The following is a 27,617-nucleotide window of genomic DNA, read 5'->3' on the forward strand; positions in this document are numbered from 1 at the left end:
ATTATACTGGTTTTTTCTTTTCTTTGAAGTAGTTTTATTTTAGCTTATTTTGTATTTCTACATGTAATGATCTTTTTTTTGTGTGTGTGCATTGTTCTTTAATAAATTTATGAAAAAGTCGTAATTTATCATTTTTTCTTTATATAATTGTATATTAAACATCAAAATGTGATTTTAGTTAGGAAAAGAAAACAAGTTATTTAATTTATAGTTTTTAATTATTATATTTTAAAAAATAATTTTTTTAAGTGATTTTTTAACCGTTAATAAGATTAAATTATTACAGAGTTAATTTAAAATTTTTGTCTCTCTAAAAACAAAAGAATGAACTAAACTTATAAAAAGATCAAACTTAACCTAATAACTTTGTGTATAAACAACTCTTGAAAGATTTGCATGCCTGTGTTGAAAGTAGACATAATTAACTGTTTTGGTCTTTTCCAATAGCTACATGCGTCATTTTCCAGAGTCTAAACCATAGGTCTGACCTTCTGAGTGTCCTAAGAAAAAAGCTGGTTTTGAGTTACTAGGAGGATGGTCCAAGTTCCTACTCCTAATGCTCCAACCAAATCAAGGTTTTGACTTAAATCAAGATTGACTTTTCAAAAAGTTTTTACTGTTCCATAGATTTGAGAGACATTAAAGAAGTAAGAATAATAAAAGTATATAAAAAAAAATTAAGTACATTGTTTGATTAAATAAAAATAAAATAAAAAAGTAAAATTGTTACTATTTGATTTTAAAAAAAGAGAGTAAATTATTAATAAAATATTCTTCTAACCTTACCATATTGATTTATTATTTACTTTTTTAGGCATATAATTTATAAATTTTATGGTAATCCATTATGAGTCTAATCTAATCTATTGAATTGAATGGCCTTATCAAATTAGAGTTTTTTTTTCTTATCTTTCTTTTATTTTATTATTTTGAGCTTTGATTCGCTTAATCACTGAGATAATCTTTTCTTTTCTTTTGAAAATCTAATTTATTTTTTCAATGATAATTGTTAACATATTCTTTAGACTGATATAATGAAATGTGATTAATACTGTAAACATGTATAATAACATAAACTATTATGTTTTGGTGAACAAAGGAATTCATTGGGCACCTTTTAACCAAATGTTTGATGAAAATAATTAATGTATGTTCTTTAAGATCACCATGCTTCATCAGACAGAAAAACACAAAAAGAAAAGAAAACTTATCAGACAGACCAAATCTAAGGAATAAGGACCAAATCTACATACATGTGTTCATGGAAGAAAACAAAGTAAATGAAGTTCATAGGTCATTAATTAGCTTGAAGTTCATAGGTCATTAATTAGCTCTGAAAGGAGTGTTCAGAATGAAAGGTTTGGTCTCTTCAAAGGACCAGAGACTTGATGAAAAGTGAAATATTAAAAAATAATTACATAAGTAAAAATATAAAAAAAGGTAAAGTAAAAAAGATTATTTCTCTGAATAAATAAAATAAAAGGAAAAACATATTTCTATTTTTTTAAATTACTAAGAAAAGTATAAAATCAATTATTAGAATTTTTAACACTAATTAATAAATAACAATGTTTTAACCAAATAAATGAATTTTTTATTATATTATATTTTTACAACATACATTTATTTATTATTATCGAGTTATTAAAAATTATTTGATTTTTAAAAACCTAACAAAAACAAAAAAATTCCCATTTATCACCTATCTCCAAAATAAGAGATGTTTTCTTTTCGTGTCTCTGCTCCAAAATTTTCCCATTTACTTTTTCTATTATATAGAGTTAAAATTTGATTGGTGTTTTTTTTTCTTTTATTTAATCATCTCTGTTCCCTCCATTCTAAACAAAGATTTAGAGTAATAAGGTTTCTTTTAAATTGAATAGCTTGTTAAAATAAGTTAAACTATAAATATTTTTGTTCTTATTTCAATTCAAAATATATCATGATACTAATTTATTAATTATTCAATGATAAAAATACTTTAATTCACACACTTTAAATATAAATTCACTTCATATTTTTTATATAAATTTTTTGTGTTCATTAGTCATCATACTTCTACAATTGAGTACAATTACTTAATAGACTATAGAAACTGGGAACAGCCTGTTTCTTACTTCAAAATACTTCATTTTAATATTATACTTTTAAAGAGACTTAGTTTTGCACGGAAAAATATATTCATAAATTTGCTTGCATACTGAAAAATAGGAAAAAAAAGGATGATAATAAATTTACACTCCAATTTTTACTTTTACACTTACCATCAATAAAATATATTTTTATTTTAAAATATAAAATAGTTTAGAAAAAATTCAATAAAAAATTAAAATATTAGATTTTTATTAGGTTTTGGTATAGAAAAGTTGAAAGATATTTAATTTTACTAATAAAAAGCATAAAGGAGCTAACAGCTAAAAAGATGAAAGTACTGTACATGCATATTTTGTACATTTGAAAAAGTTGAGTTGAAAGATCCCTAATACATAATTTCAACCAAGAGACCAAATCAAGAAACCCTTCAAAGTTAATTCCTACTAAAGAGTGATGACAGTTCATCATAAAATAAGTTGGACTAAGATGAAAAAGAAGAAAAAAATTGAACCAAAACGACAAGTGAAAAATCACTACATATTGTAGTGTTTTCCGTTATAAAATGTAACACTAACATAAGATTTTGAAAAAAAAAATCACAAGAAAACTTAAATTTATTCAAAAAGCACACTTCAGATAAAAATGCATCTATATGAATGTCATTTATATATTTAATCAATACCTGTCTCATAATTTGAGGCAAATAACTTCCATAAATCTCAACATTTTTCAGTTACTGCACCAAATTAAAAATTCACAACAACATTTTGATACGAGTTATAAACCATAAATTTTAAAAAGCCGAATATTTACTTTATTTTTTAATAAAAAAAACTGAACATGCATACACCTTATCAGATTAACATAGATAACAATGGTATAGTAAAAATATTATTCTCTTTAAAGAAAGGCTAACCAGTTACAAAAAGTTTAAATTTCATTATATGTAAGACCTGTCCCTTGGAGCAACTTAAGTATACATATATATATATAATATATATATAAGGTTTGACTTAAGAAAGCATGATCTTGGAACAAGTTATAGACTTACAACACAATATATAACAATGTCTTCAGATTAGGAAAAACCACAAAACATAAGAGACATCATACATAAGCCCTCAAACATGTGGTCCAATGCCTTACCACATAGTTATAATTACCACTGATCTTTTTGAATGTTTTCAAAAGCATCCAAGGTGGCAGGAATACAAGGGTTCCAGAGTGAGGTCAAGTTCATTCCTTCCTACTTCTGGTGCTTCCTCACGATAATTGCCACTGCAAAAAAAAGTAATAACATTAACTATCAGTTAATAACTGTGAAGAAGAATAATCCTAGTTAAAATGTGAACTATAACAAAGAGGCAACATAAAATATTATATATGTTGTTATGGAAAGTTCACCCCATGTTCAGAAGTGGCTGAGGTAGCAAGAAAGATGCATTAACTCCATGGTTTGGATGGTCCCATTGTGCCTGCTGTGCTGCAACCTTTTCTTTCTCCTTTATCTGATCTCAATTCACACAGATACTTCAGCATATGTTAGAGTTAGATGAAGAATATACATCGACCTTCCATGAAATAAATAGGGATATATATATATATATATATATATATATATATATATATATATATATATAACATTTATTTTGTTTAGTAGCAATCAAACTTCACTTGGTCAAAATCAACACAGGAAGTGATTGATCTCATTTTCCTCATAATTTCAGGAACAGATGAAAACTTTGTAACATCATGATAAGAGAGAGAAGTGTATGTGTTGATCAAAATTAAACCCTAAACCTAAAGTTTTAGGATTGGTTAAATGGTTATCCTTACATGTAACAGATATAAACCTGCCTATTTCTTGATGTTTATAAGTGGAACTTAATAATTCATTAAGTTGGTTTAGTTACAATTTAGTACAAAACCCTAAAAGTTCCAAAAGTGTACATCATTCTACAAACATATTGCAAAAGTATGTTAATTTGAATATTAAGAAACTAATTCATACGCACTACTCTATATAGATGGTATCTAAAGAAGAAAATAATGATTTTTTTTTCATAATTTGAGAAGTTTTAGGATGTGATAGTAAGAAAAACATATTGGAATATTAACTTAAATAGGGAAAAAAAATAAAAAACAATTTTTTAAATGGTAGAAATGGAAGAAAAATAAAATGAAAAATTGTGTTAGAAAATGAAATAGATAAATTTCACAAAAAAATAAAACATTTTTAATGAAAGGAAAAGAGGGAGATTATTTCCCTTTCAAGTTATTCTAATTTGGGAGAAAAATGGTATCCAATAAATATAGTTTTTTTTTCTGATCTCAAACAAAAAAAAAATGTAAATTTAATGTTTAACTCTTTTTTTTTTCTATATCCCTTCACTTCATGTCTACTCTAAAATGTCTACTAAAACAAACACAGTGTGCCCTCTTGGTTAAAAATACACTTAGACTGTTTGAACTACTAACCTTTTTACTTATTCTTTGATTTTTTTTCTATCAGCACTCGTTTTTTGATTTGTTTCTGGCTTTAAACTTTTAAGACTTATTTTCCAATTTACACATAATAGTACTAAATAATTACTTCAGATTAAGCAGCATTGAACAATGGTAAAATGAAAAACTTATGCAAAAAGAATAACTCTGAGTAATATCATTGTTGATCACCTTCTTTGCAAGCATGTTATTCTGCTCCTGTATCACTTTCTCCTGTCAAAGTACAAGTAGAGCACATGTCAGGTTGTCGAGAGGGACACGCATAATAAACAAGATTGGTCTCTGAAACTTATATGCAACCGTTACAACCTTTTAGGACACAGAGACCTACATAAAGATGTGACAAGATTTGAGCAAATACCTTCTTCTGAAGCTCAGAAATCGACTCGTACATGAGTTGGTTCTGTTATTAAATGTATAACAATACATAGTTACTATTCAGTATCAATGAAGCACGTGAGTTAAAGAGTAAAAGTGAAGTAAAATAAAGTATGAGTAATTAGTTGTATGTTTTATATACTCTGCGTGTACGAATTTGTTTGAGAGCAGTATCTAACTGCTGCTCCAGACTCTGAAGCTCTTTTAGGCTCATTGAACCTAAATCTTCTCCCATATAGTGCCTGTGTGAACAAAGGGTTTCCATGAAATGATAATTGACACTAGTGATTATTAAAAAAACCTAACAAAGTTTTTGTCTTCTTTTATAATAAGACAAATAAATTAAAACCAACAAAGTACAAGAATCTTCTATGATATACCTATGGTTTCTCTGCAAAAGGTCAATCTTTGCCTTGAGTCTGGTGTACTCAATGGTCCAATTTCCCTGCACAAACACACATCTAACTGCTCACATTCTTTACTTGGATTGGGACAAGAATCTCTGTATATCATTATATCACTTTACATATTTGAAAACTGCAAATGTGGGGCAGAAACTTTGAACAAAGATCTTTGTAAATTGATTAAAATCATTATTCAATACTTATAATTGTATTTAGAGTTTATTAATTGTTTAAGTCTTTTATAAGAAATAAAATTAGTAATTAAAGTACTGTTTTAATGTTGTTTAATATTTTAACAAAACTAATATATATAATTATTGAGACATTATTGATTATAAGTAAAAAAAATATTACTTCTCTTTTTGGAAAAAATATTTTTATGGATATAGTAATTGTTGATGTTTTTTATATCTATTTAATAAGCAATATATGCATTTGAAAACAATTCAAGTTTTTTTTTTAATATGTTAATTGATATATCATTTTCCACTTTCATGGTTTTTAAATTGAAATATTTTTATTATAGCTTTATAACATGAAAAGCCAATAAAAAAAATAACATGAAATTAAAATTATCTCCATACATGTTAAATTGGGTAAATCTAATTTGGAGTAGAATTTGGTTGATCTACCATGTAGAAAACCTATCAATTTTATATGGTTTTGTGAATAATATCTTGTTATTTCAGTACCAATAATCTCATAAAATTCTTTTCCTTCAAATAATATGTTTTTCAAAAGTTTAGATTTTTTTTTTAATTTCCACAATTACATATTGACACAAATATAACCACTTTTGGATCTATATACCCTATATTTGTCAAAATATGAAACAGTCAATACATTTTCAATGATTTATGGTCCTTTTACCATATCTAAATGATATTTTCCTAAATCTTATTTTAAAAAGAAAGACCTTTCAATATTTTTATTAACTTTCAAATGGTAGGCTTTCTCAAGAATGTTCCTAAAGAATTTCAAAAACACTTCCAAGGCTATCAAGGCTGTTGTTGCATGCTTAGAAATATATATATATATATATATATATATATATATATATATATATATATATATATATATATATATATATATATATATATATATATATATATATATATATATATATATATATGTTTTGTGGAACAAATTACAAACCTGTGATTCGGAATCATTGGCAACAAGTTGTCTCTCAGCATAGGCATACCTTTCATAGCGTTCCAGTATCTTCTCCATGCTGTTTTATAATTGTCAAAAACAGGAAAAAAATTATCTATATTTAGTTCTCTAAACTATCACTTAATAAATGAAAAAAAAACAGCGAAAGATTATTACACAGTCCTAGAAATAAAAAGAATATAAGTCTAGTAAGATAAGGAAGAAACAGCTAGTAATTAGAACAAGCTACACAAAAACAAATATTAACAAAACATGTTCTTCACTCATAAACTATCAAAAAATGCCTGTTATGTTTTTCACTCTAGCCTGATGTTGAATGTACACTGATATATATATATATATATATATATATATATATATATATATATATATATATATATATATATATATATATATATATATATATGTTCAGTAGACTAAATCATTTATAAAAACATAACTCAAAAACTCACTTCTGAAAATGAAAAAATGAAGTCTGAATAATCTCTGAACATCACTTAACAGAAAATCTGAATTATATATATATATATATATATATATATATATATAATCCCTTCATACTTACAGTTTCCCTCTTTACAATTCATAAATTTGAACACCAGAAAGCCATTCAACATAAAAAGAAAGATGGAAATATCAAGATGATTCAACAAATGAAAATAAATGTTACTACACTTTTTGGGGAATAATATTGGTCTCTTAAATTAGAAATATATATTCTTATTTCCCAGTTTTTAGGCTACAAGTTAAGAAATTGTGTTATTTAACATTGTTGTATTCCAATAATATTACGATGTTGTATTTTAGAAAAATCAATGCAATGAAAGAAAAATCAATGCTAATGTGGAATGTTACGTTTCGCTGGTGGCAGGTGGTATATAATAAATATGAAGATCTAGTATGAGCCAGTGAAAATAGAAAGAAATTAGAACTTGAATTCCGTAATTTATTAACACGGTTGATCTGGGAAACTGAACCCATCAACTGAAAAGGGAAAAGAATAATATTAGTCTCAGATTAAACAGAAAAGCATGCAACATTCTTGGTTCCATGTTATGATATGTGTGTGTGAAAGGACTTGAGCTTCAAAATGAACTTGACACCTAGCTCTATGTGTAAATACGTGTTAATCAACCAGCTTTAAGCAGCATACTCTATCACAAAAGAAGCAAAGAGCCATCATTTTCTTAAATGGAAAATGAAAAGTACGAATTTTGAAAGCTGGAACAGCAACTGCTTCTTCTAGGTCCTGCACCGAAAGGACCTGAGGTCGAAAATGAGCTTGACAAGTAACCAAATACTGTCACTCCTGACCAAGTTTCCAGAAGAGTAAACACACCTCACATCAAGATATTTTTCAAACAAAAAAATTCATGTACAAAAAAGTTGAATCATCCGGTACCACATAAGTTTTCTAACGTAGTATATGTGAAGAATCTTTGAATAAACAGCAAGAAGACCACTAAAGTACCAAAAACAATCTACCTTGTTCATAAAATTTTTCCAGGTTTAGGGTGAGTGAAAAATAGTCACATACATAGTTATAAATACAACGGATATATTTCTAAAGAGACACACACTAATGGAAGTACGAACGTTCATAGTTCATAATAATAATCAGACACGTTTTCTTTCTTCTGCGTTTTTCTTTAAAATCTCTTTAAAACATCAGACACCCTTGTTTGTGCACAAGCACAACATCAGGAAAAATCTGTTTGATCTGCCCGAAAATAAGATTTGAGGAAGAAAACAAGAGGAAAGACAGTTTTTCCTCTAGCTTTTGAGTCCAAAACGAAACCTTTAACAGAAAAGTTAAAGAAAAAGCAAGTTAAGAGTTAGTTTTCAAGAAAACAAAGAAAGGCCAAACAATTCTTGACCGAATGTAAAGAAATTAAAGTGATATATTGATAGATCTTGTTCTCTGGAGATGAACGCAGAAAGTATAGTGTATAAGAGAGAGATCTATGGAAATTATAAGATATAATGCAGTAAAAATTGACCTAGAAGGAGGGTTATATAGAGATCTATGAATTATATATATGATATATGCATAGTATATAGTATTACCAAGAATCAGTGGCATATTCAAAGAGCTTTCCTTTGTGGGAGAAGACAATCAAAGCGACCTCAGCGTCACAGAGCACAGAGATCTCGTGTGCTTTCTTGAGTAACCCAGCTCTCCTTTTGGAGAAGGTTACCTGGCGATTGATCTTGTTCTCTATCCTCTTGAGCTGAACCCTACCCCTTCCCATGTTACTGTCTTCTTTTTTGCTTTAATTATATTATACCTAATTACTTCTTTCCCTTTTTTTCCCAAGAAAACCCCAAACAAGGAAAAGCAAACAAACCCCAGAAATATGCTTAAAAAGCTTGCTATTATAGCCAATGGAGGGAGAGAATGTTAATTTACGGATCTTTCTTCTTCGGGACAAGAATGGAGGAGAAGCCGCAGTGTGTAGTAGTGCGAGTTTGCTATGCTAATGCTATTATCTCTATCTATCATTCTATATATCCATATATCACTCTATTATTATTATCATTCATAATCAGTAACATTGGGGTTTGAGAGAAGCGGTTTTGGTTTCTGGTATGAAAAAACCATGGCAGTTTTTCTAACGTTGTGCTGTCGAGCAGTGATTGGTCGGACAGTTACCATGTTGGTGCATGTGGTAACCTACAGCCACACAATGATATCTCTTTTGCTTTTTGGGTTTTGTTTTTGCATTGGGGATTATGGATTCTCTATCTCAATGGATTGAGCTTTTCAAGTGTCTGATGGTTTAAACAGTGTCCATGTCGTACGGGCCATAACATTACGTGCATCCTTTCATTGACGGCGCCACGACCCACGAGTTTTTAACTCTGGTCCATCCCTTCATCCACCATATATTCAAAATGGTGTTTTTAGGTTTAACTTTTCCCCTTCTCTGCTGTTAACATCTCTTTCTCCTTCCCCTTCTTCTATTCAAACCAATTTTCTCTATTTTAACTAATCACTCTTTTTCCATTAATGTCTCACTGTACCTCAGAGTTTACACTCTCCATATATGTAGATACATATTTCCTCTTTCTTTAGGTAAAAAACTTATTGCTCTAATGAAAATATGCTACCTTCAACATTTTCTTAAAACTTTACAATTGCCTCTCTCCGTACGTAATCACACCCACCTGTCTTAAAATCTGAAGCATGTGACTGTACTTTCGCTTTATACTGCTATATTATTCTTCTGTGTTTAATAAATAGATTGGACTCACCCATTCCACAAAAAAGTTTCATGAACTCCTTTAATTAAACCGTAAAATCGAATGAAAAAATTCATGAAAATCGGTAATTCAAGCTGGTTATTCAAGAAATTTGAAACTACTTTATTTTAACTGTTTAATTTATTAAAAATTTAGTCTTTTGAAAAGTGGATTTTAAGCTAATTAAATTTAATCTGACAAAAATTTGCATATATTATAAAGTAAGATTTGCATATCGTAAATTGATTTTATTTTTAATTGATGTAGAATTACTAATATACTCCAGGTGTGTCTATATATATAGTGTGACTAAACATTAATAAATAGTATAATAAGGGTGAAACAATAAATTCAACATTTACAAATTTTGTCAGGTTAGATTCTAACCTTTTAACACATGTTAAGAAATGAATTTTAAATTCAATCTTATAAGATAGTTTGTAGGTTAAGAAATGAATTTTAAATTCAATCTTATAAGATAGTTTGTAGGTAAGGTTTGGACCTATTTATATATACTATAAAATGATTTTATGTATAATAGTTGTATGATTTTTAACATAGTTATTAACTCTTTATTCCATGTAAATATATTATCATTAACACAATGCACAAATTAACTAAAATCAATAAATATATAGAATAAATAATCATTTTAGTACATTCATCAATAATATTTATCTCATTCATTTCATCAATTTAACATTTTTTATATAGATATAGATAGAGAAATTTTAGAATATTATATTTGAGTACTAACATATGTCTTCTCTAGTGATTTGTGGTGATCAAGTGACTTGCAATGACACATATTCTCAACCTAGATTATGAATATGGTAATTTTCGAAAACCTCTCAAGATTTGAGACTTTTCACACTCTCAAATGGTTAGTAGAAATTTCGTTGACTTTTTACACCTTATACTTTTATCTATATGATTTGGGTTATTAATAAAACTTCAAATCTTAATGTGTATAGTAATTTAATACTTGTACTATATCACCAAAAAATAATTTTACCTTGCCAAGAATAATCAGTTCACATAAATAATTCATTTGTGATCTTAATATTGAATCACCCACATATGATTTATCAATAAATCACACTTACGTATTTATGATTTCTGCAAAATCATGCTTTGGTAATTTATCACTGAGTCATCTAGATATGATTCCTCGTAAATGCTCATTCTCAATTTCCATAAACACCATTTCTCATATTAAACTTAACGAACATTTCAATTTATATTAACATATACTATTTTTAAAGATTTATAATATTTTTAACTAAGTTCATACTAGACATTAGTCATAACATGATGATTTTATTTAAAAAAAAAGAGAGGAAAAGAACAAAAAAACATAGAAGTATCACACGCAACACATGATAAAAATACATCACACACATAGGTAAACAATACCTGTTATGAAAAAATCAAATGAAAACATAAATAAAAAAAGTAAACCAATAGCAAACTAAAACTCAATAATGAGCATGTTAAGAGATTTATCATTAACTAACTCGCTCATAATCTATAAAAGGCTTTTTAAAACTCATTGCCTTTTAGAAATCATTGCTTTAAAAGCTTTATTATTAATTTTCTTTCACCTACTCCGACCAAGTTTTCATGTACTATGAAATGACTCATCATCCTCCTCAAAATTATAATATTTCCTCTCATAAAGCATATTAGCTCATTCAAAAGTTATTTTCAATTCCTCCACAAAATGAGCTTCCTTAAACATCAAAAATTAAAAACTGCCTCAGAACTCCAATGAGGTGAATCTAAGTATTGTAAACCTTGTAGACCATCGACAATAGGAGCGACATCCTCCAAAAAGGCATATCAAGCAAGGAATCAAATTCCATTAATACACCAATTGAAATATCTAGATTCTTAACAATAGAAGATCCATGCACAACACAAACATTATCATGATTTGACTCAGGCTACGACACAAGCTCCCCCACAGGATCCATTACAGGCTCCACCACATGAATCACAGGTCCACCATAGGCACCAAACCATATGTTCCACCACAGGCTCCATAATAGGCTCTAAAGTAGGCTCCACAACAGACTACTCAACCGCCTCCATATGCTTTAAAATTGAACCTAGATAGCCCTTATTCCCATCTTGGTCACCAATCACCTTAGGATGATAAAATTTTCGTATTTTTGCAACATATAATTTTTTCCCATAAAAAATTACTTTGGCATCTTATTGAAACCGATTACAATTAGATAGATCATAATAACTTATGATTTGAACAAACAAGAGGTAGTTTATCATACTTCACATCAATAATAAACACAAATATTGACCTTTTCACCAACAAATCAACATCAACCAAGACACTAAAAAAAGAGCAAGACTTATTCATAGTGTAATCACATAAAGATAAGGGTGTGCCAACGCCACACACAATTGAGAAAATTGTCTTTGACTACCAATATTCCAACGAAAGGCCATGTATGGGAACCCAACATTAGATTTCCGTGACGTTTATAGAAGTCAGAACGAAATCATTACACTACAAAAAAACTTGGAATTACTGACAAATACATGTTGTCAATAACATCCCATATTCATCATTATTACACGTTTTTTGATGGATTACCGACATGCTAAGATTTTTCAGTAATGCCATTGTTGGGAACAATGTTTGAGAACAATTTGTTATAAGGTAATATATTAGTGTTCTTGAAGGATTGTTGTTATTTATCATGTTTACTATTTTTCTTTTAGTCCTTGGTTGTTATGTTAGTCTTGTTTTCTTTGGTTTAGCCTTCTTTGTCTACCCAACTTTACTGTGCATAAATTAGAGGCTTGTTCTTTGTTGTGACCATAATCTCTTGAATTTTCTAAGAACCCTGGGAGAATTTAAATGGTAAAAGGCAAAAGAGTTTCATTGTGATAAAAACCAATCTCTTGAGTGTAAATACTTGAGTGGGTGAAAAAATTTTCAAACACCAAATGTATATATTTTGTTCTTGTTACTTTGATCTATTTGTCAATCATGGCAAAAAGGAATGATATTCAAAAGCAAAGTTGAGTGGGTGAAGGAAATTTTTTATACCATGTGTTTAATCGAAGGTCACCCTTGTTTAGTTTCATACGATTATAGAAGCGCCAACAATGTTGTGAGCCAAAGATTAGTGGAGAAACTCCACTTACCAACAAGCTCTTATCCGAATCAAACATAGATCAAATTCACTATGGGGAGGTGTGTGCAAGAAGTATTATGTGATATTACTCCGATGGACTCTTGTCATCTTCTTTTAGGATGATCATGGCCTCGTTTTAAAACATTCAATATTGATGAACGCTTGCTTTATTTGAGTCATGAGGGAAATAAAATTAAGATGAAATTTATGACACCAGGACAAGTCAGTAAGAAGCAAAAGCTTTCTTAATGACAATTGTTGTAAAAATTTGGTAAATATATGCACCAAAGATATTCCACATGTAGAGATATGTACGGTGGTCGACAAAAAAAAAAGAAAACAATAAAAATTTTACAAGGACATATGAGAAAATCATTTTCATCTTCATAGATAAAGAGATAAAATTTAGGGAGAAGTAAACCCTAAAGAAACCTATGTGCAAAAAAAGAGTAGAATTTCTAGTGGGTCGAGCTTATGTTGTATATTGATCGAGCTTGTCTCCTGTCGAGCTTGCTAAGTTGGCTCTTGCAGAGCTTGTTGAGGTTGTTTTATGTCGAGTTTGTGTCCATCTTTCTCTTATCGAGCTTATCTCATGTCGTGTTTGTTGGTTGTGTCCTGCCTAGCTTGCTACTTGTTCAATCAAAAAAATTTCACATGTCCACAATTTGGCTTCATGAGATTGTTCTTCTGAGTTTGTATCCACGTTTTTCCTACCGAGATTGTTGTTTGTCTTCTATCGAGCTTATGTCAATGTTTCTTCTACTTGTTTGCACTTCTTATTGTCCATGTGTTCATGTTATATCAATCCACATTTTGCAAAATACAATAGCGACATTTTTCAAATTAAAAGTGCCACATTATTTCCTCTTTTAGTTAAAGTTTTGACTTTTTGTTAGTTCTTTTATAATTGACCTTTAGAAATTTGCTTTTGTGACGGTTTTAATTATATTATTTATAGATTCTATAGATCTCTTCTCTTTTATTGTATTATTCTTGTATTATTTTTTCTTCCTCTTAACATCATCATGCTGACAAAAACTTATATTGGACCAATAATAATCTCTATTGATAAAAGAATTGAAGAAAATGAAACATTAAGAAAAAGATTTTACTTGTTCCAACAATAAAATGCTATTTTTTTTTCATTTTATCTTTGTAAAAATTTGTATAGGTTAATATAGTTTGTATTTTTTTTACGTTTTTAGTAAACTTTTAAATAAACTTTAACTAGGTTTTAAATTTGGTCAACTATTAAAGGTCCCACAGTAATTAAGAATGAAATCAAATTATGATACATAAGAAGTGAAATAACTGGAATGGGATTCAGTGAATTTAATAAAAAAATAACGTAACTTTAGTTAACTAAATTTGTTCAATTTTTAACTGATATATTTTGTTTTTTGAAAATTGAATTTGATTACTCAACGTTACAATGACTTTTCTTGAAAAGAAGTCAATAAATATGTCTCCGCAATAATCTACTAGTAATTCAATTTATTTTAAAATTTGTTAATAAATTTACTAGTAATTGAAAGTTTTTAAAATTTGTTGTTAAAATTGTCAGTAGTTGAATTTTTGAAAGATCATTAGTAATCGATTGTTTTTAAAAATTTTGTTAGTAAGTTGGTTATTGAAAGTTTTGGAGAAGAAGAAGAGGAAGAAGAGGAAGAAGAGGAGAAAGAAGAGAATGTCAACGAATAAAGTTGTCAAAATGAAATAAAAGTCGTAAACTTAGTTAATCTATTACAAGTTTGAGTCATGTTGATTTAAAAGTATTTACAAATTTTAGTATGACTAAAAATAGATTTGGTTTACTAAAAACTTGACTCACCTTTGGTAAGCCAACCTATATATATATAAAATGAAAACTCATTATAAAGTCATTTTTTTGTAAGAAATTGTTTAACAACGAGTATTTCTGATTTTTTTTCAGGCCAATTACCAATTCCTTTGATGTTTGTGAAAATTAGATAAAATTAGATAAGACAAAAATTATAAAATAAAAACTCATTATAAAATCATTTTTTGTAAGAAATTGTTTAACAACAAGTATTTCTAATTTTTTCCAGGTCAATTACCAATTCCTTTATGCTTGTGAAAATTGGATAAAATTAGATAAGACAAAAATTATAAGATCAACAAAACTCATTATAAAATCATTTTTTTGTAAGATTGTTTAACGACAAGTGTTTCTAATTTTTTCAATTGGGGTTATAGTAGGGTGTTTCTGATTTTTTCAATTAGGGCTACAGTAGGGATGACAGAGAAAAGATTGGAGTGAGAAAGATGAAAGAGAAAGGGTTGAGAGGAATGAGAGAGGTGAGTAAGGGTTTTGGGGGTTTCTTTTTTTTTTTTAGTTTTGAGAATGAAAATTATTAAAATACCCTTAACCTTAAAACTTAGAATCCATGTATATAAGGATATTTTTTGTCTACTAAAACCCGGTACATATTGCTAAAATGTACCAACTGAAAAACAGGCGTACGCGCGTTAGCAAACCCCATATATATATATATATATATATATATATATATATATATATATATATATATATATATTTAAAAAAAATCATCTCACTCTTAACTTAAACGTGCAATTCAAAATATAATTCTTAGGTAATAATTTATATTTTTGTGATTTTAAATTATATTTAGAGTTTAATATATTTTTGAATTGTATTGTAGTTTAAGCTTTAAGATAAATATGTGTAAATTAAATTTTAAGATTATTTAGATTTTATTTAAAATTATGATTTAGGTTTTGAAATAAATGATTTAATGAGAAAAAAATAAAATTTTAAAATAGATTTGGACTTTTTGGATTTTGGTTACTACTAAAAAATCCAAATTTGAATTATATATATATATATATATATATATATATATATATATATATATATATATTTATATTGCTTTTATTATTTGACATTGAAGTAAATCCAATTTTATCTATGAAATTAAACTAATTATATTCCTTTAGTTGTACCCTTATAAAGGGAAATAAATATATTATTTATGTTGGAATTATTATTTCGTAATGTTTTGTTGGGTGGAATAAAAAGAAAAAAAGAGAAAAAGAAAGATTAAATAGTATTTTGAGCCAATAAAAATTAAGAGAATATGTATAAATTTATAATATGATTTTCAATTCTTTATTTACTATTATTAATATTATTTTATTTATTTAAAAAATAACATAAAAAAGTCATACTCGATTACAAAATCCAATAATTGACTATTTATTGTTTGGAACTGAAAAATTTATAAAATCTTAATCCTATATAAATTATATTGTGGTGAATAAGTTCTTTCTTTGGTTTTCATCTTACTTTTAATGATAGTCCGATATAATAATTTACGTAATTTTTTCTCTTGTTAGACTTTCTGTGCCCAATTTTCCAAAAGAAAACCAGCACAACTTTCATAACCCTAAATTCTTCACAATGATTCTTCCCAATTTATTGTTCATATCACGTGATAAAAGTTATATGTTTTAATGGCATTATATGTTGTCTGGTAATAGAAAAATTATAAATATGAAACATATGCAGTGCTAGTGATATAATTGGGTCCCTTTTAGGGTATTGTTTCTTACACTATCAACTTTGAGTATTTCTTCATGCACTTTTTCACATTTTTACTTGTATCTCCACGTTTCAAAATTAACATTTTTAACAAATTTCCAAATTTGTTAAAGGTTTAAAAAATCTTTCAACAAATTTTAAAACTCATTGAAGAATTTGATTTCGAAATCTATCGAAAGATTTTTTTAAAATGCGTTGAAGAAAAGAAGCAGGTATAGGAATTTTTTAAATGCAAAGATAGTTTTAGGATTTTAAAAAAAATGTGGGGTGTAAAAAGAAATGTGAAGAGGGATAGAGAGAAACACTCATCAAATTTCTATCTCAACCCATACAAAAGTTACGAGAAAATTTCTTCATATGATACTTATAGGCCCATTTTTTATAAAGATTTGATTTAAGATATTGGTCATATTTTTCTAAAATGAGAAAACAAATGAGACCATTTTTCAGTTATAACTATAAAAAAGTTGTACCATCTTCAAAAGCATTCATTTTAATTTTTTATCTTCAATTCAGAAACCATGCCATTTTCATTAGTTGAAAATTTTATTTCTTGAATTGCAAGTAACACCGTTCAAACCAATTATTGCTAATTAATTCTTAGATGAAATTGCATTTATAACTTTATTAATTAAAGTAAACTAATTTAATTATTTTGTTTTTGATCAGAAAAAGGAATTATATATTAAATGGAGTATTTGAAATACTCCAACCCTTGTAAATTTATTAATCTTAACGTATTAGGTATTGAGTTCTAGCCTATAAAGAACTACCTTTCATCAAACAAAAATTAGAGAAGACATACAATTTGTAATATATCATTATCTCTTTTAGAAAAAATAAAAGTAACAGTTTTTATAGAAATGAAATAAGGATCCGATATTAGTGAAAACAAACGTGGATATTACAGTTTCAAAAGACGTAATGGATACAAATCTTTGTCGTGTTATGGTAACATACAAAGGAGTACCAATTTAGGTTTTTAGCAATAAAAAAAGAGTTGCATAATTATGAACGCAACAACAAAACCCGTGTCAACTTCAACATTCTCCAAAACCAAAAGAAAAGGAAAACATTCCAGAATCAACCAGATTCACAGGCAGAAAGTTTGCATGTATAGCTCCATCACATTTGATGTAGACTCATTCAAATCTACCATTTCTGTGTTATAAACTCATGCATGAACATCAGAAGCTCCCCTTATGCAGATACCTTACTTTTTTTCCAGTATACTCACTGTTGTATTCTTCACCTTCTTTTTCATGAAAGAACTGTGAGCTGCTTCCATTAAGATACTGTTGATCACTAGGAACTTCTTTCTCCTAAGAACCAATAAATCATGGGTCATAACCAAAACAAGAACCCACATAAAGAAATAAGCCAACAAGAGTGTCTGACTCTTTAAAACAGTTAGAAGAAAGTACCATGTTGTTGATTGGAACAGTAACACAATTGACAAAATCATTGTTGTCGCCATTGTTGTTGCCTGCACAAGTACTGAAAAATACCACATTCATTAGATACAACACCAACACTGTCATCATTTTCCAATTAAAATCTCTCAACACAATCATTATGCTCACTTCCCAACATAAAATCTCTAGTTATGCAGACAGAAGAAATATAAATAAAACTTTACTATAGAGGATGACATACAGATTTGGTGATACTTATGAGGATTGAACTGTTTAGTTCCTCAATAATGATGCAGTATTTTGAAAAACATAAGACACCATAATATATGCATATAGAAAAAATGTACAAAAAATCTTGAAAACATAATAAATATATAATTACTATTATGTGAATTCAAATTAAAATCAAATATATTAAATGTTTTCATCATTAAAATTTATAAATTATTATCATATTACTGGTTTATATATTAGATACATCAATATAAGCATCGGTAAAGTATTCAACACGGATATGTTTCAGATACAAACATATGATAAAAATTGAAATACGGTGCATCATAGTATCGATTAGGTGATACGAGAATGAAAGTAATAGGAGGAATGTATCAGGTGGCATGACATTCAGAATCATCTTTAGTTCATCATTCAATCGTTTGTGTGCAGTGCAATATAGAAATTGCTTAGTATTTAATAAAAAATATACCCACACATATTATATATATATGTTATTTTCTTGTTATTAAAGAAAAAGAAGGGAGACTTACTTCCCCGTTTGGTGATATATCATCCCTCCTTCTGATACTGAAATAGACTGATTGAGGTCAACGGTATTTTCAGGTAAAACATGACATCTGGATTGTGACTCTGCACAAGGAAATATGAAAGTTAACCCTCTTTGTACAGTACAAACTTATTTTACTTTGAAAAAAACAGGAATAATAAATTGAATTCACAAGATGATGTACTCTCAAAATTAGGTATTAACAAGCCAGAATATGGAGCTGGAATCGTCATCAACAGCTTATGGCACATGATGCTACCCTCAAAATTTAAGAAGGTGTTGTCCAGAAATTTAGACCTCTCAGAAACGGTCATCTTTGCAAAACCAAAAGAGTCAGTCCATGTCTTCAGCGTACTAGGAACAGCCGGCAAAACAAGCCTCCCCACACCTATTTGCATGAGCAACTGAAGAAACAAAATCAGAAAATCATAACTTAAAAAATTACTACAACTATGATCAACTAATATGCTCTGCGTTATGTAGCAGTTGATTTTATAGTAATGAAAAAATCGATTCTCAATGACCTTTTCCTTCACAAAGTACTTGCATAATTGTATATGCTTTGTTTAATGATGTTAAACAAGATCACGAGTTATGTTTAATAGCATATATGAAGCAAACTTCTAGAAAGTTTATGAAAATAAAAATCCTAAAAACTACTAAAGTTGGACTAGATGTAATACCAAACTATGTCGAGGAAAACTTTCCTATTATATTCCGTAATAATTTCAAAAATTTCCTAACCAAAATCTAATGCAAATCCTCCATCTATTCTTACATACCTGTATTTGTGGGAGAAAATATGATTATTGGGACATTAAAATGAAGACAATTTCTTGCTCTCTTTATGAGATTGTCGAAGATGACTTCATTGCTCTTACATATATTTCTACACTAGCAATTGCTCAGAGGAAGAGTTGAAGGTAATAAGCAAAATGACTCAAAGGACGTTATGTTTTCCACAACAGGTAGCGATGGATGCAATTTTTTTAAGAATATTGGATGTCACAAGTGCCAAAGAGGCATGGAGCAAAGGTACCCACCATTAAACTTCAAGCTCTAAGATGATGTGAGTATGAGTTATTAAATTTAAAGGAGTATTTGAAGATTAAAAATTATTCTTCTAGAATAAAAGAAATAGTCAATTAAATGAGAGCACGTGAAAAAAATATTATTGACGAGAAAATGGTCATGAAAATTCTAATTTCTATTCTCCTAAATATGATGCAATCATGGCAACAATGCAACAAATAAACGATTTGCCTACTTAGTCAATGATAGAACTAATAAAGCTCTTGAACCATATATTACCAAAGATTGAAATGGTATAATGGTTACTCCGTGAGAAATGCTTGAGGAAAGAAAAATGGAAAAATTTATAGAAATAAAGAAAACAATGGAAGATTCTTAATCCAATCAAGACAAATATACTTCATGTGGCATCGGCAAGAAGTGAAGTCATATGGAGAAAGATTATTGACATAGGTGAAAGTCACATTGTCAACACTCTAGGAAATTTGGAGATGTGAAGAAGAATTGTTGCAGCAAGAACAAGTATCAAGTAAATATTATTGAAGTTGAACATCTTTTTTATGCTACCCTACAGTCCAACGATGAAACAAGCAGAAGTTGGTACTTAACAGATGTAGTAATCATATGGCCAAAGAAAACAACATCAGGGATATTTTCCACAATGTCAAAAAAGAAGAGTTACACACTCATGGAGATGGCCAAATCAATGGTAAAGGAGAAAGGCTTGCCTAACCCTTTTAGGCTGAAGTGGTACATATTATCATCTACATACTCAATAAATGTCCAATTAAAGTAGTCCAAGATAAGACTCCAATCGAAATTTGGAGCAAACAAAATCCATTAAATAAGCACTTAAGAGTTTTTAATCCACCTGCCACATACATTTCTTGATAAAAAAAAAAGGCTAAATTAGAAGACATGGCTATATGAGGCTTCTTGGGATATAACACAATAAAAAAGTTACATACTTTACAACCAATAGACAAAGAAGATCACCATCAATAAAGATTTTGAAGTTGATGCTTCTTGGAATTGGAATAAGTAAACATGAGAAATAACATTTTTGGTTCTAGTACAAAAATCTAAAAAAGAAACTTAAAAAGTGATAAAAGATCTCGGTGATCTTCCTTGACCTACACAACAAGATTATAGTCCTAAAGTAAGATCTTTGGTGAATATATATATATATATATATATATATATATATATATATATATATATATATATGTACATATATATATGTACATATATATATATACGTATATATATATGTATATATATATATATCTATATATATATGTATGTATATATATACATATATATATATATGTATATATATATGTATATATGTATATATATATATATATATATATGTATATATGAAACATGCAACATGCTTTAGCCTGAATGCTATTATGAAGATGTAGGAAAACAAGATGTGTAGATTAAGGTAATGGAGGAAGAAATTAAAATGATTGAAAAGAATAATACTAGGGAACTAGTAGATTGTCTTCAGGAAAATATATCATTGGAGTTAAAAGGATTTAAAACAAAGTTAAATCTCGAAAGAATAATACAAAAGCACAAATCTAGGTTGGCAGCAAAAGGATATTAACAACAATATGGAATTAGTAAAATGAGACATTTGTCTCAATTACTGGCCTAGACAAAATAAGATCTAATAGCTCTTTTCAACACAATAAGGATGGAACTTTCACCGTTTGGATGTCAAATCAACTAAATGGTGCTGTTGAAGAAGAATATATGTAGAACAACCAAATTTGTAGGTAAAGGTAATGAACTAAGTGTTGAAACTAAGAAAAGCTCTATATATAGCTTGAAGCAAGCTCCTCAAGCATTATATAGAAAAATTGATGAGTACATCTACAATTAAGAATTCAAACATCAAGACTCAAGGTCAATATGATACTATTATATGCCTCTCTCTTTACGTAGATATCTAAAAAAATATATGAAGATGATACGATGGAACTCATAGAAGACATGAAGAAAACATTGAATGATCTTGGAAGTACTTCCTTGGTGTAGAGGTAAGAAAAGAAAAGAATATTATCTCCCCAAAGAAATATATTGAGACTTTACAAGAGAAGTTCAACATGTTAAGTTGCAAATCTATTATTTCACCAGTAGTGACAAATGAGAAGCTGAAAAAAAAAAGATGAAGGACTATAGAAGCTAACACAAAATGATACAGGAGTTTAATCAGAAGCTCTGACAGCCACAAAGCCATATAGGATGTATGCTATAAGTGTTCTATCAATACCAAGCCAAATTGTAGTAAAAAGAATTTTCGAATCTCGTATAAATGGTACAAAACCATGACAAACTCAAGACTAATTCACTACACAAATAGTGATTGTGCAAAAACGTTAGATGTCATTAAGTGTACATCAACTTATGTCTTATCACTTGGATAGATCTAGAGATTTTTTTTTCTTGGACATCAAAAAGAAAAATAACAATAATAGAACAATCAACAATCAAAGCAAGTGGAAGTTGCAAAAACTACAAGTCAAACAATACGACTTAGAAGAGTACTTGAACAAATGGGAGAACAACGAGATGGTTCTACAATTTCTAGAATTATGAAAACAATCTAAAAAAGTAAGAAAAATTGTGTTCTATATAAAATAATCTTTATGCACCTAGAACAGACAAGTTTTAATAATGTTTCTTTCCATAAAATCAATTGTTCCTCGTTCAAAACTCCTCCGCATGACTCATCATTTCCAAAGCTACCTTCTGCAAACTATATTTTACACCCAACTAAACTTGACAATCTCTCTTAAAATTCTAACAAAACATTGTCCTTCAATTTACTGAAATTCCCTTTAGAAAGGGCAATATCTAATAGTAGACATTTGGGTCAACCATGGGTTCATTTTGAAGGACCGGATTATTTATTATCCTGTACTGTATATGGAAATCTTCCATGGATATCATTATTCTTTATACCATTAACGTGCTTCATTATAATAATAGAAAGCATGCGTGTGCGTATCACACACTATATTCGCCAATAAATTATTGCCCTAATATTTAAATTAGAATCATGAGAAAGTTTATAAAGCACGTGGTATGACAATAAATTTAATCAAAATAGGGAAAAAAAATTGTTTGTGTCTTCAGAAAATGACGCATGCAGTTACTATACAATATATTAATAAAAGGGTTCAAAATTAAGGTACACAGACAATAGAAAAACCTGTTCAAGACCACTCATCAGAATGCGACAAAATCCATGTCGACGGTACTGTAATCTTGTACCAACAAAAGGTACTTCTGCCACCTTCTCCCCGTGGACCCTTACATATTGCCGCAACATATCATTAGGCTCATAAATTGAAATAAATCTTAATTTCAGTTATTTCAATCTAAAAATAATTTACTAGTCCTTTCGTACCGGTTGAACATTTTCATCAATTTATATTCAATTCATCAACTTTCATTCTATAGAGTGGTACTCGGTTATTTAGGATAATATATTTTATTATCTTTTTATAGTATTTGTTGTGAAGATAATATAATCTTTATTCAAACAAACTAAAAATATGTTCTTCTTTTTGTTACAATTTTATTTTATCTCCTCTTTATTATCCTTGTATCTACGATATTCTTGTGTTTTTAAGTTTGAGTGTACATATTTAGACATATATATTATGCAAACATTGAAAAATAAAACAAATATTAAGTTATACATTTTAGACATCTCCTTCTAAGATGACAATAATTCTTCTCATACTGTTGAACCATTTGGAAACATTTTCTTAGTGTTCCTTGGCTATTATTGTTATAAAAGTTTATCAAGAAATAATTTTTTTTAGAATTAATAGGATGTTTGTTAAAAACTATAAATATAAATGCCAATGTTTAATAAAAATTCAAAAAAAAAACATTGTATGTAAACTCATGAATTAACAATAAATTTGAATATTAAAGATATGTTTCTGATGTTTAGGACAAAAAAATAATTGTATTTTTTTATATTGCATAGGTAAAACACTTTAAAAACTAATTATTTTTCAATAAAGATTTAAGCATGAAATAAATAGATTAAATTGATTTAAACATTAAGTATTGATCATCAAATTTGTTGGAATTTAGAAAATAGGGAATGGATCATCATCAATCATCCATAAAATTAAATTGTTTAATTCAATATAATGAATGCAATTTTTCTTTTTTTGTAGTAAATGAGTTTCATCTAATACACTATTTTTATTATTTTCAATAGATAAATTGAATAAACTGACTAATAATGACTAAAAAAAACCCTGGTGAAAGATCTTATCCTCACCTAACAGTTGCCACAGAAACCACTTCTTCATTTCTCTCAAGTAGTACGGTATAGAAACCCTGGAAATTTAATCGCCTTAGCTCTGACCTACAAAGTTCCAAAATACAGATATATCAAGTATAATGCAATAGAAAGAACAACAATGTAGCAAAATTTAGAAACAAAAAGGTGTAAACAAAAAAATCAGTAAATAAAGTAGATAACAGAAATAGAAAGAGCAACACAATATATTATGACCATATCTTGAAGGATATATAGCAATATTTGACCTTCTGCCGAATATAACATCTTCAATGATATCTCTGCTAGATAAACTTTGTTTTAGGGACTCAAAACATTCATGCATCACCGCAAGAGCAAGATTGAGTTTGCTGTAACTTTCTGCTACTGAGTTGTCATGTCTTATTCTACCAACATCATCACACTCAGGCTCAATAAACTTCACCAATGTCCATGTTAGATTGTCCACACCCACTAAAACTGGCTTTCCTAATAGATCATGAAGGCCATTGTGTATCTGCAAAAATACACACACAGTAACCCTCAACGCCATGTCATGTCATAACAATAACATAATGTAAAGTCACCTAGATAAAACTTTCTCATGAGCATAATCACATATGCAGAAGCATTAAACATAATTTTGTTTCAAAAGAATCAGTTAAAAGTAAAATAATGGTACCAATGAAAGTAAGAGCTGAATAAAATATAAAGAAACAAAAAGGATTTGGAGTTGTTGTACCTTTTCGCTTGAAGGTAAACAAATATTTCATGCAAATGATGGCTACAGTTTTCGAAAACGAGAAGAAAGAAAGGGAGACGGAGTTGTTGTACCTTTTCGCAGCTTTTTCCACAGAACCAGTTTTCTGAACATCTTGATAAATCTATGCCTCCATTTTCCAGGCACCTAACATGGACTGCACAAGTTTGACAAAGATAACTCCGGATTTACAATTACACACTCAAAAGATATCCAGAAATGGATGAAATATTAAAGTAAAAGTTCATGGTAGCTGTGCTTACATTTATGTTCACACTGTACGCAAGTAAGGGCAGCATGGCCATCCTCATCTTCGTCTAGTTTGCTTTGGCGACAAATACCGCAACGGCATTGTGGGCAAAGCCATTGACCATCAGGGATATGCTATTCATAGAAGAAATTGGAGGAAACAACTCAGATCCAGCAGGACCAATCATTGATATGAAAGTACCAAATGGAAGTAATGTATAGCAGTAAAAACAAAATAATGATTGAGAAGGAGAATGGTTAATCTACCTCCAACCCAAGACACGTCATGTGAAATGAAGATGGACATTGATCACATAAAATAAGTTCACCGCCATAGAGGCAAAGCGAACAAATCAAGTCATTCTCTTCTAGAGGGAAATTAAGGCATGGTTTTTCGCTAGTTTCTCCTGTCACCCGATTTTGCATTATTTCCATTTGGCATTCTAAGAGTGATTTACCATCTTTCAAAAAAATACAAGCAGATGGTGTGCAGGTATTGACTCCACTAGCATGATTTTCAAAGCCAACAAAACTGTAAACTATGTTACAACAGTAACACTTGATTCCACTGCGAGTTACTTTCCCTCTAGTCCAACTCGAAACTGCATGGTGCCATGCTTTTTCATTGTAATAATATACGGTAGATCTTGGAAACACCATCTTGTTGTCCATCAACCAAGACAAAATAGTTAGAGGTTTATCCAGAGGTAAAAGACTAGAGGCAGACGCCTTTGTCACCCTCTTCCCTGATCCTTGTGGAGGCAATCTATTGCTTTGACTCTCAGATATTTTGGCCTTTGAATCCCTTGATGAGCTTTCACATCTCTCACCAGAAACTACTTCAGGAGCAGCTTCAAGGTCAATTTCTATTTCAAACTCAGGTAAAACCTCTTGAACAAGAGGAGCAGGTTCTTTCTGGACAAAATTATCTCTATCAGACAAGGCCATGTTCAAGTCAATATTAGCCATTGGTTCAACTGATTCCTGCTCTGGTGGGAAGTCTAAAACTGAGAAAACTTTGTTCACTCTAAGACTTAAGTAGTCATCAACTACACCTAGCACCGCTTCCCTGTACAATTCTTTCTCATTATATGCCCACTCTCCCCTCATGCCAAATCTCTTTTGTACCAGTACATCATACCACATTTGTTTAGCTGAAACTCCAACAAATGATTCATTCTGATGATACTCCTCCAGCAATTCAAGAAACACCCAGTTTCCTCTTAGTTCCCATTGTCGTGTAACTTCATTCCAGTCCTGAGTAATCCGCAGTTGATGAATTTCAATCTGCATTTCATCACCCAAATCTGGAAAAAACACGCTCCTTTTCAGCATCCCATCGCACTGATCAAATATCACTCCTTCCCACCAAGCTCCCTGACAGTTTACATCCACGCACAAACCATAGTTAAGGTTAAATCTCTCAAACTCAATCCAAGGTGGCGGTGGTCGAATGAACCCCCGCATGCTATACTTTGAAGATTCCGATGCTTTTGAAACCCTCACTGCAGTCACAAGATAATCCGAACCGTCACTTTTTAGAACATTCTTGTATCTGACAAAGCACTTCACCTTTCCACACTTGATAACTATCCCAGGGTGCCATGATCCTAGGAACCCCTCCTCTACACGCCGCACCTGAAAAAAACTTCAAAACAGTCTCAATCCCTACGCATGCAAATCTCAGATCAAAACAACTCAACTCTCTTAGAGAAAGTGATCACAAGAGAAAACATTACCATCTTCATTGAAATACCCTTTGCATGAAGGACAAAGAGAAGAAGAATGCATCGGTAAGCACAAAAACAAAACCACAAATTCAAATACCTTTTGCATGAACCACATTGAGAATCGCCCAAAACTCATCAACCAGAAAAGACCAAAACTTAATTAAAAAAAAAACAGCGGCGCATGCTTAGTGAAGCTAAAAGCATTCAAACACAGTAACAGCTATCAAAAGTACAGATTGACAACTTAAGAATCACATGCACAAAGTGTAAGAATCGGTAGAACACATTTTTTTCTTGTTCAAAAAAATTCAATTAAAAAATTTTACATCTTTATCAAAATTTTGATATTACCTCCACCTCTTCGTTCACTTGAAATATTTCCTCATCAGAATTTCCTTGAAGCTTGTTGCTCTTAGGACCATTAGCATTTTCCATGGTCAGTAGAGATAAGGTGGTGAAGAGATAACACAGTTTTTATTTTCTTTCTCGCTCGTTGTTTGCGATGTTTCCAATGCTTGAAACTCAAGAATTTTGACACCTTGAAGTTTGATAATAAATGCTAAAAAGAAAAATAAATAAATAAAAATAAAGAAAATGATACAAAAGAAGTTTAAGGGGCATGTTTGAGGACTTACTATCTAACTATTCTCAGAATCTATGTAACAAAACACTTCTCTTCTTAATTAATAATGAATATCTTTTTACTTTTATTAAACTATATTCTCAACTTTTATGTTAATTTATTACATATATTAATGAAGTCTTTATTTTTATATCTGAAC

At 29.2% G+C, this 27,617-nt stretch overlaps 2 protein-coding genes across 2 annotated transcripts; both read right to left on the reverse strand.

The window, feature by feature from the left end:
• Window positions 1-3,154: 3,154 nt before the first annotated feature.
• On the reverse strand, window positions 3,155-9,064 carry LOC108328207 (agamous-like MADS-box protein AP1). The gene is made up of 8 exons (XM_052880473.1): window positions 8,625-9,064; window positions 6,537-6,615; window positions 5,358-5,422; window positions 5,120-5,219; window positions 4,961-5,002; window positions 4,771-4,812; window positions 3,499-3,602; window positions 3,155-3,372 (listed from the first exon to the last, which is right to left on the reverse strand). The coding sequence occupies exons 1-8, from the start codon at window positions 8,807-8,809 to the stop codon at window positions 3,279-3,281; spliced, it is 711 nt and encodes a 236-aa protein (XP_052736433.1). The 5' UTR covers window positions 8,810-9,064; the 3' UTR covers window positions 3,155-3,278.
• An 8,365-nt stretch (window positions 9,065-17,429) lies between these two features.
• LOC108323857 (uncharacterized) lies at window positions 17,430-27,396 on the reverse strand. Its single transcript, XM_017556645.2, has 11 exons — window positions 27,187-27,396; window positions 25,373-26,743; window positions 25,120-25,240; window positions 24,931-25,013; window positions 24,366-24,613; window positions 24,097-24,183; window positions 23,005-23,104; window positions 18,931-19,150; window positions 18,730-18,829; window positions 17,972-18,044; window positions 17,430-17,869 (listed from the first exon to the last, which is right to left on the reverse strand). Exons 1-11 carry the CDS (start codon window positions 27,268-27,270, stop codon window positions 17,735-17,737), a joined length of 2,622 nt encoding a protein of 873 aa, XP_017412134.1. The 5' UTR covers window positions 27,271-27,396; the 3' UTR covers window positions 17,430-17,734.
• Window positions 27,397-27,617: the final 221 nt, after the last annotated feature.

This window comes from Vigna angularis, chromosome 1, assembly GCF_016808095.1.
Source record: "Vigna angularis cultivar LongXiaoDou No.4 chromosome 1, ASM1680809v1, whole genome shotgun sequence".
NCBI lineage: Eukaryota > Viridiplantae > Streptophyta > Magnoliopsida > Fabales > Fabaceae > Vigna > Vigna angularis.

What these genes read in the sequence shown, in the direction of transcription:
- LOC108328207 (XM_052880473.1), bottom strand. Translation starts at nt 8,809, where the DNA reads ATGGGAAGGGGTAGGGTTCAGCTCAAGAGGATAGAGAACAAGATCAAT. An exon ending in GAATATGCCACTGATTCTTG is followed by an intron (nt 6,616 to 8,624) that starts GTAATACTATAT and finishes ATTATAAAACAG; the next exon opens with CATGGAGAAGATACTGGAAC. An exon ending in CAGCCACTTCTGAACATGGG is followed by an intron (nt 3,373 to 3,498) that starts GTGAACTTTCCA and finishes TTTTTTTTGCAG; the next exon opens with TGGCAATTATCGTGAGGAAG.
- LOC108323857 (XM_017556645.2), bottom strand. Translation starts at nt 27,270, where the DNA reads ATGGAAAATGCTAATGGTCCTAAGAGCAACAAGCTTCAAGGAAATTCT. An exon ending in TGATGAGTGGTCTTGAACAG is followed by an intron (nt 19,151 to 23,004) that starts GTTTTTCTATTG and finishes TTGTTTCTTCAG; the next exon opens with TTGCTCATGCAAATAGGTGT. An exon ending in ATATATCACCAAACGGGGAA is followed by an intron (nt 18,045 to 18,729) that starts GTAAGTCTCCCT and finishes GGTATTTTTCAG; the next exon opens with TACTTGTGCAGGCAACAACA.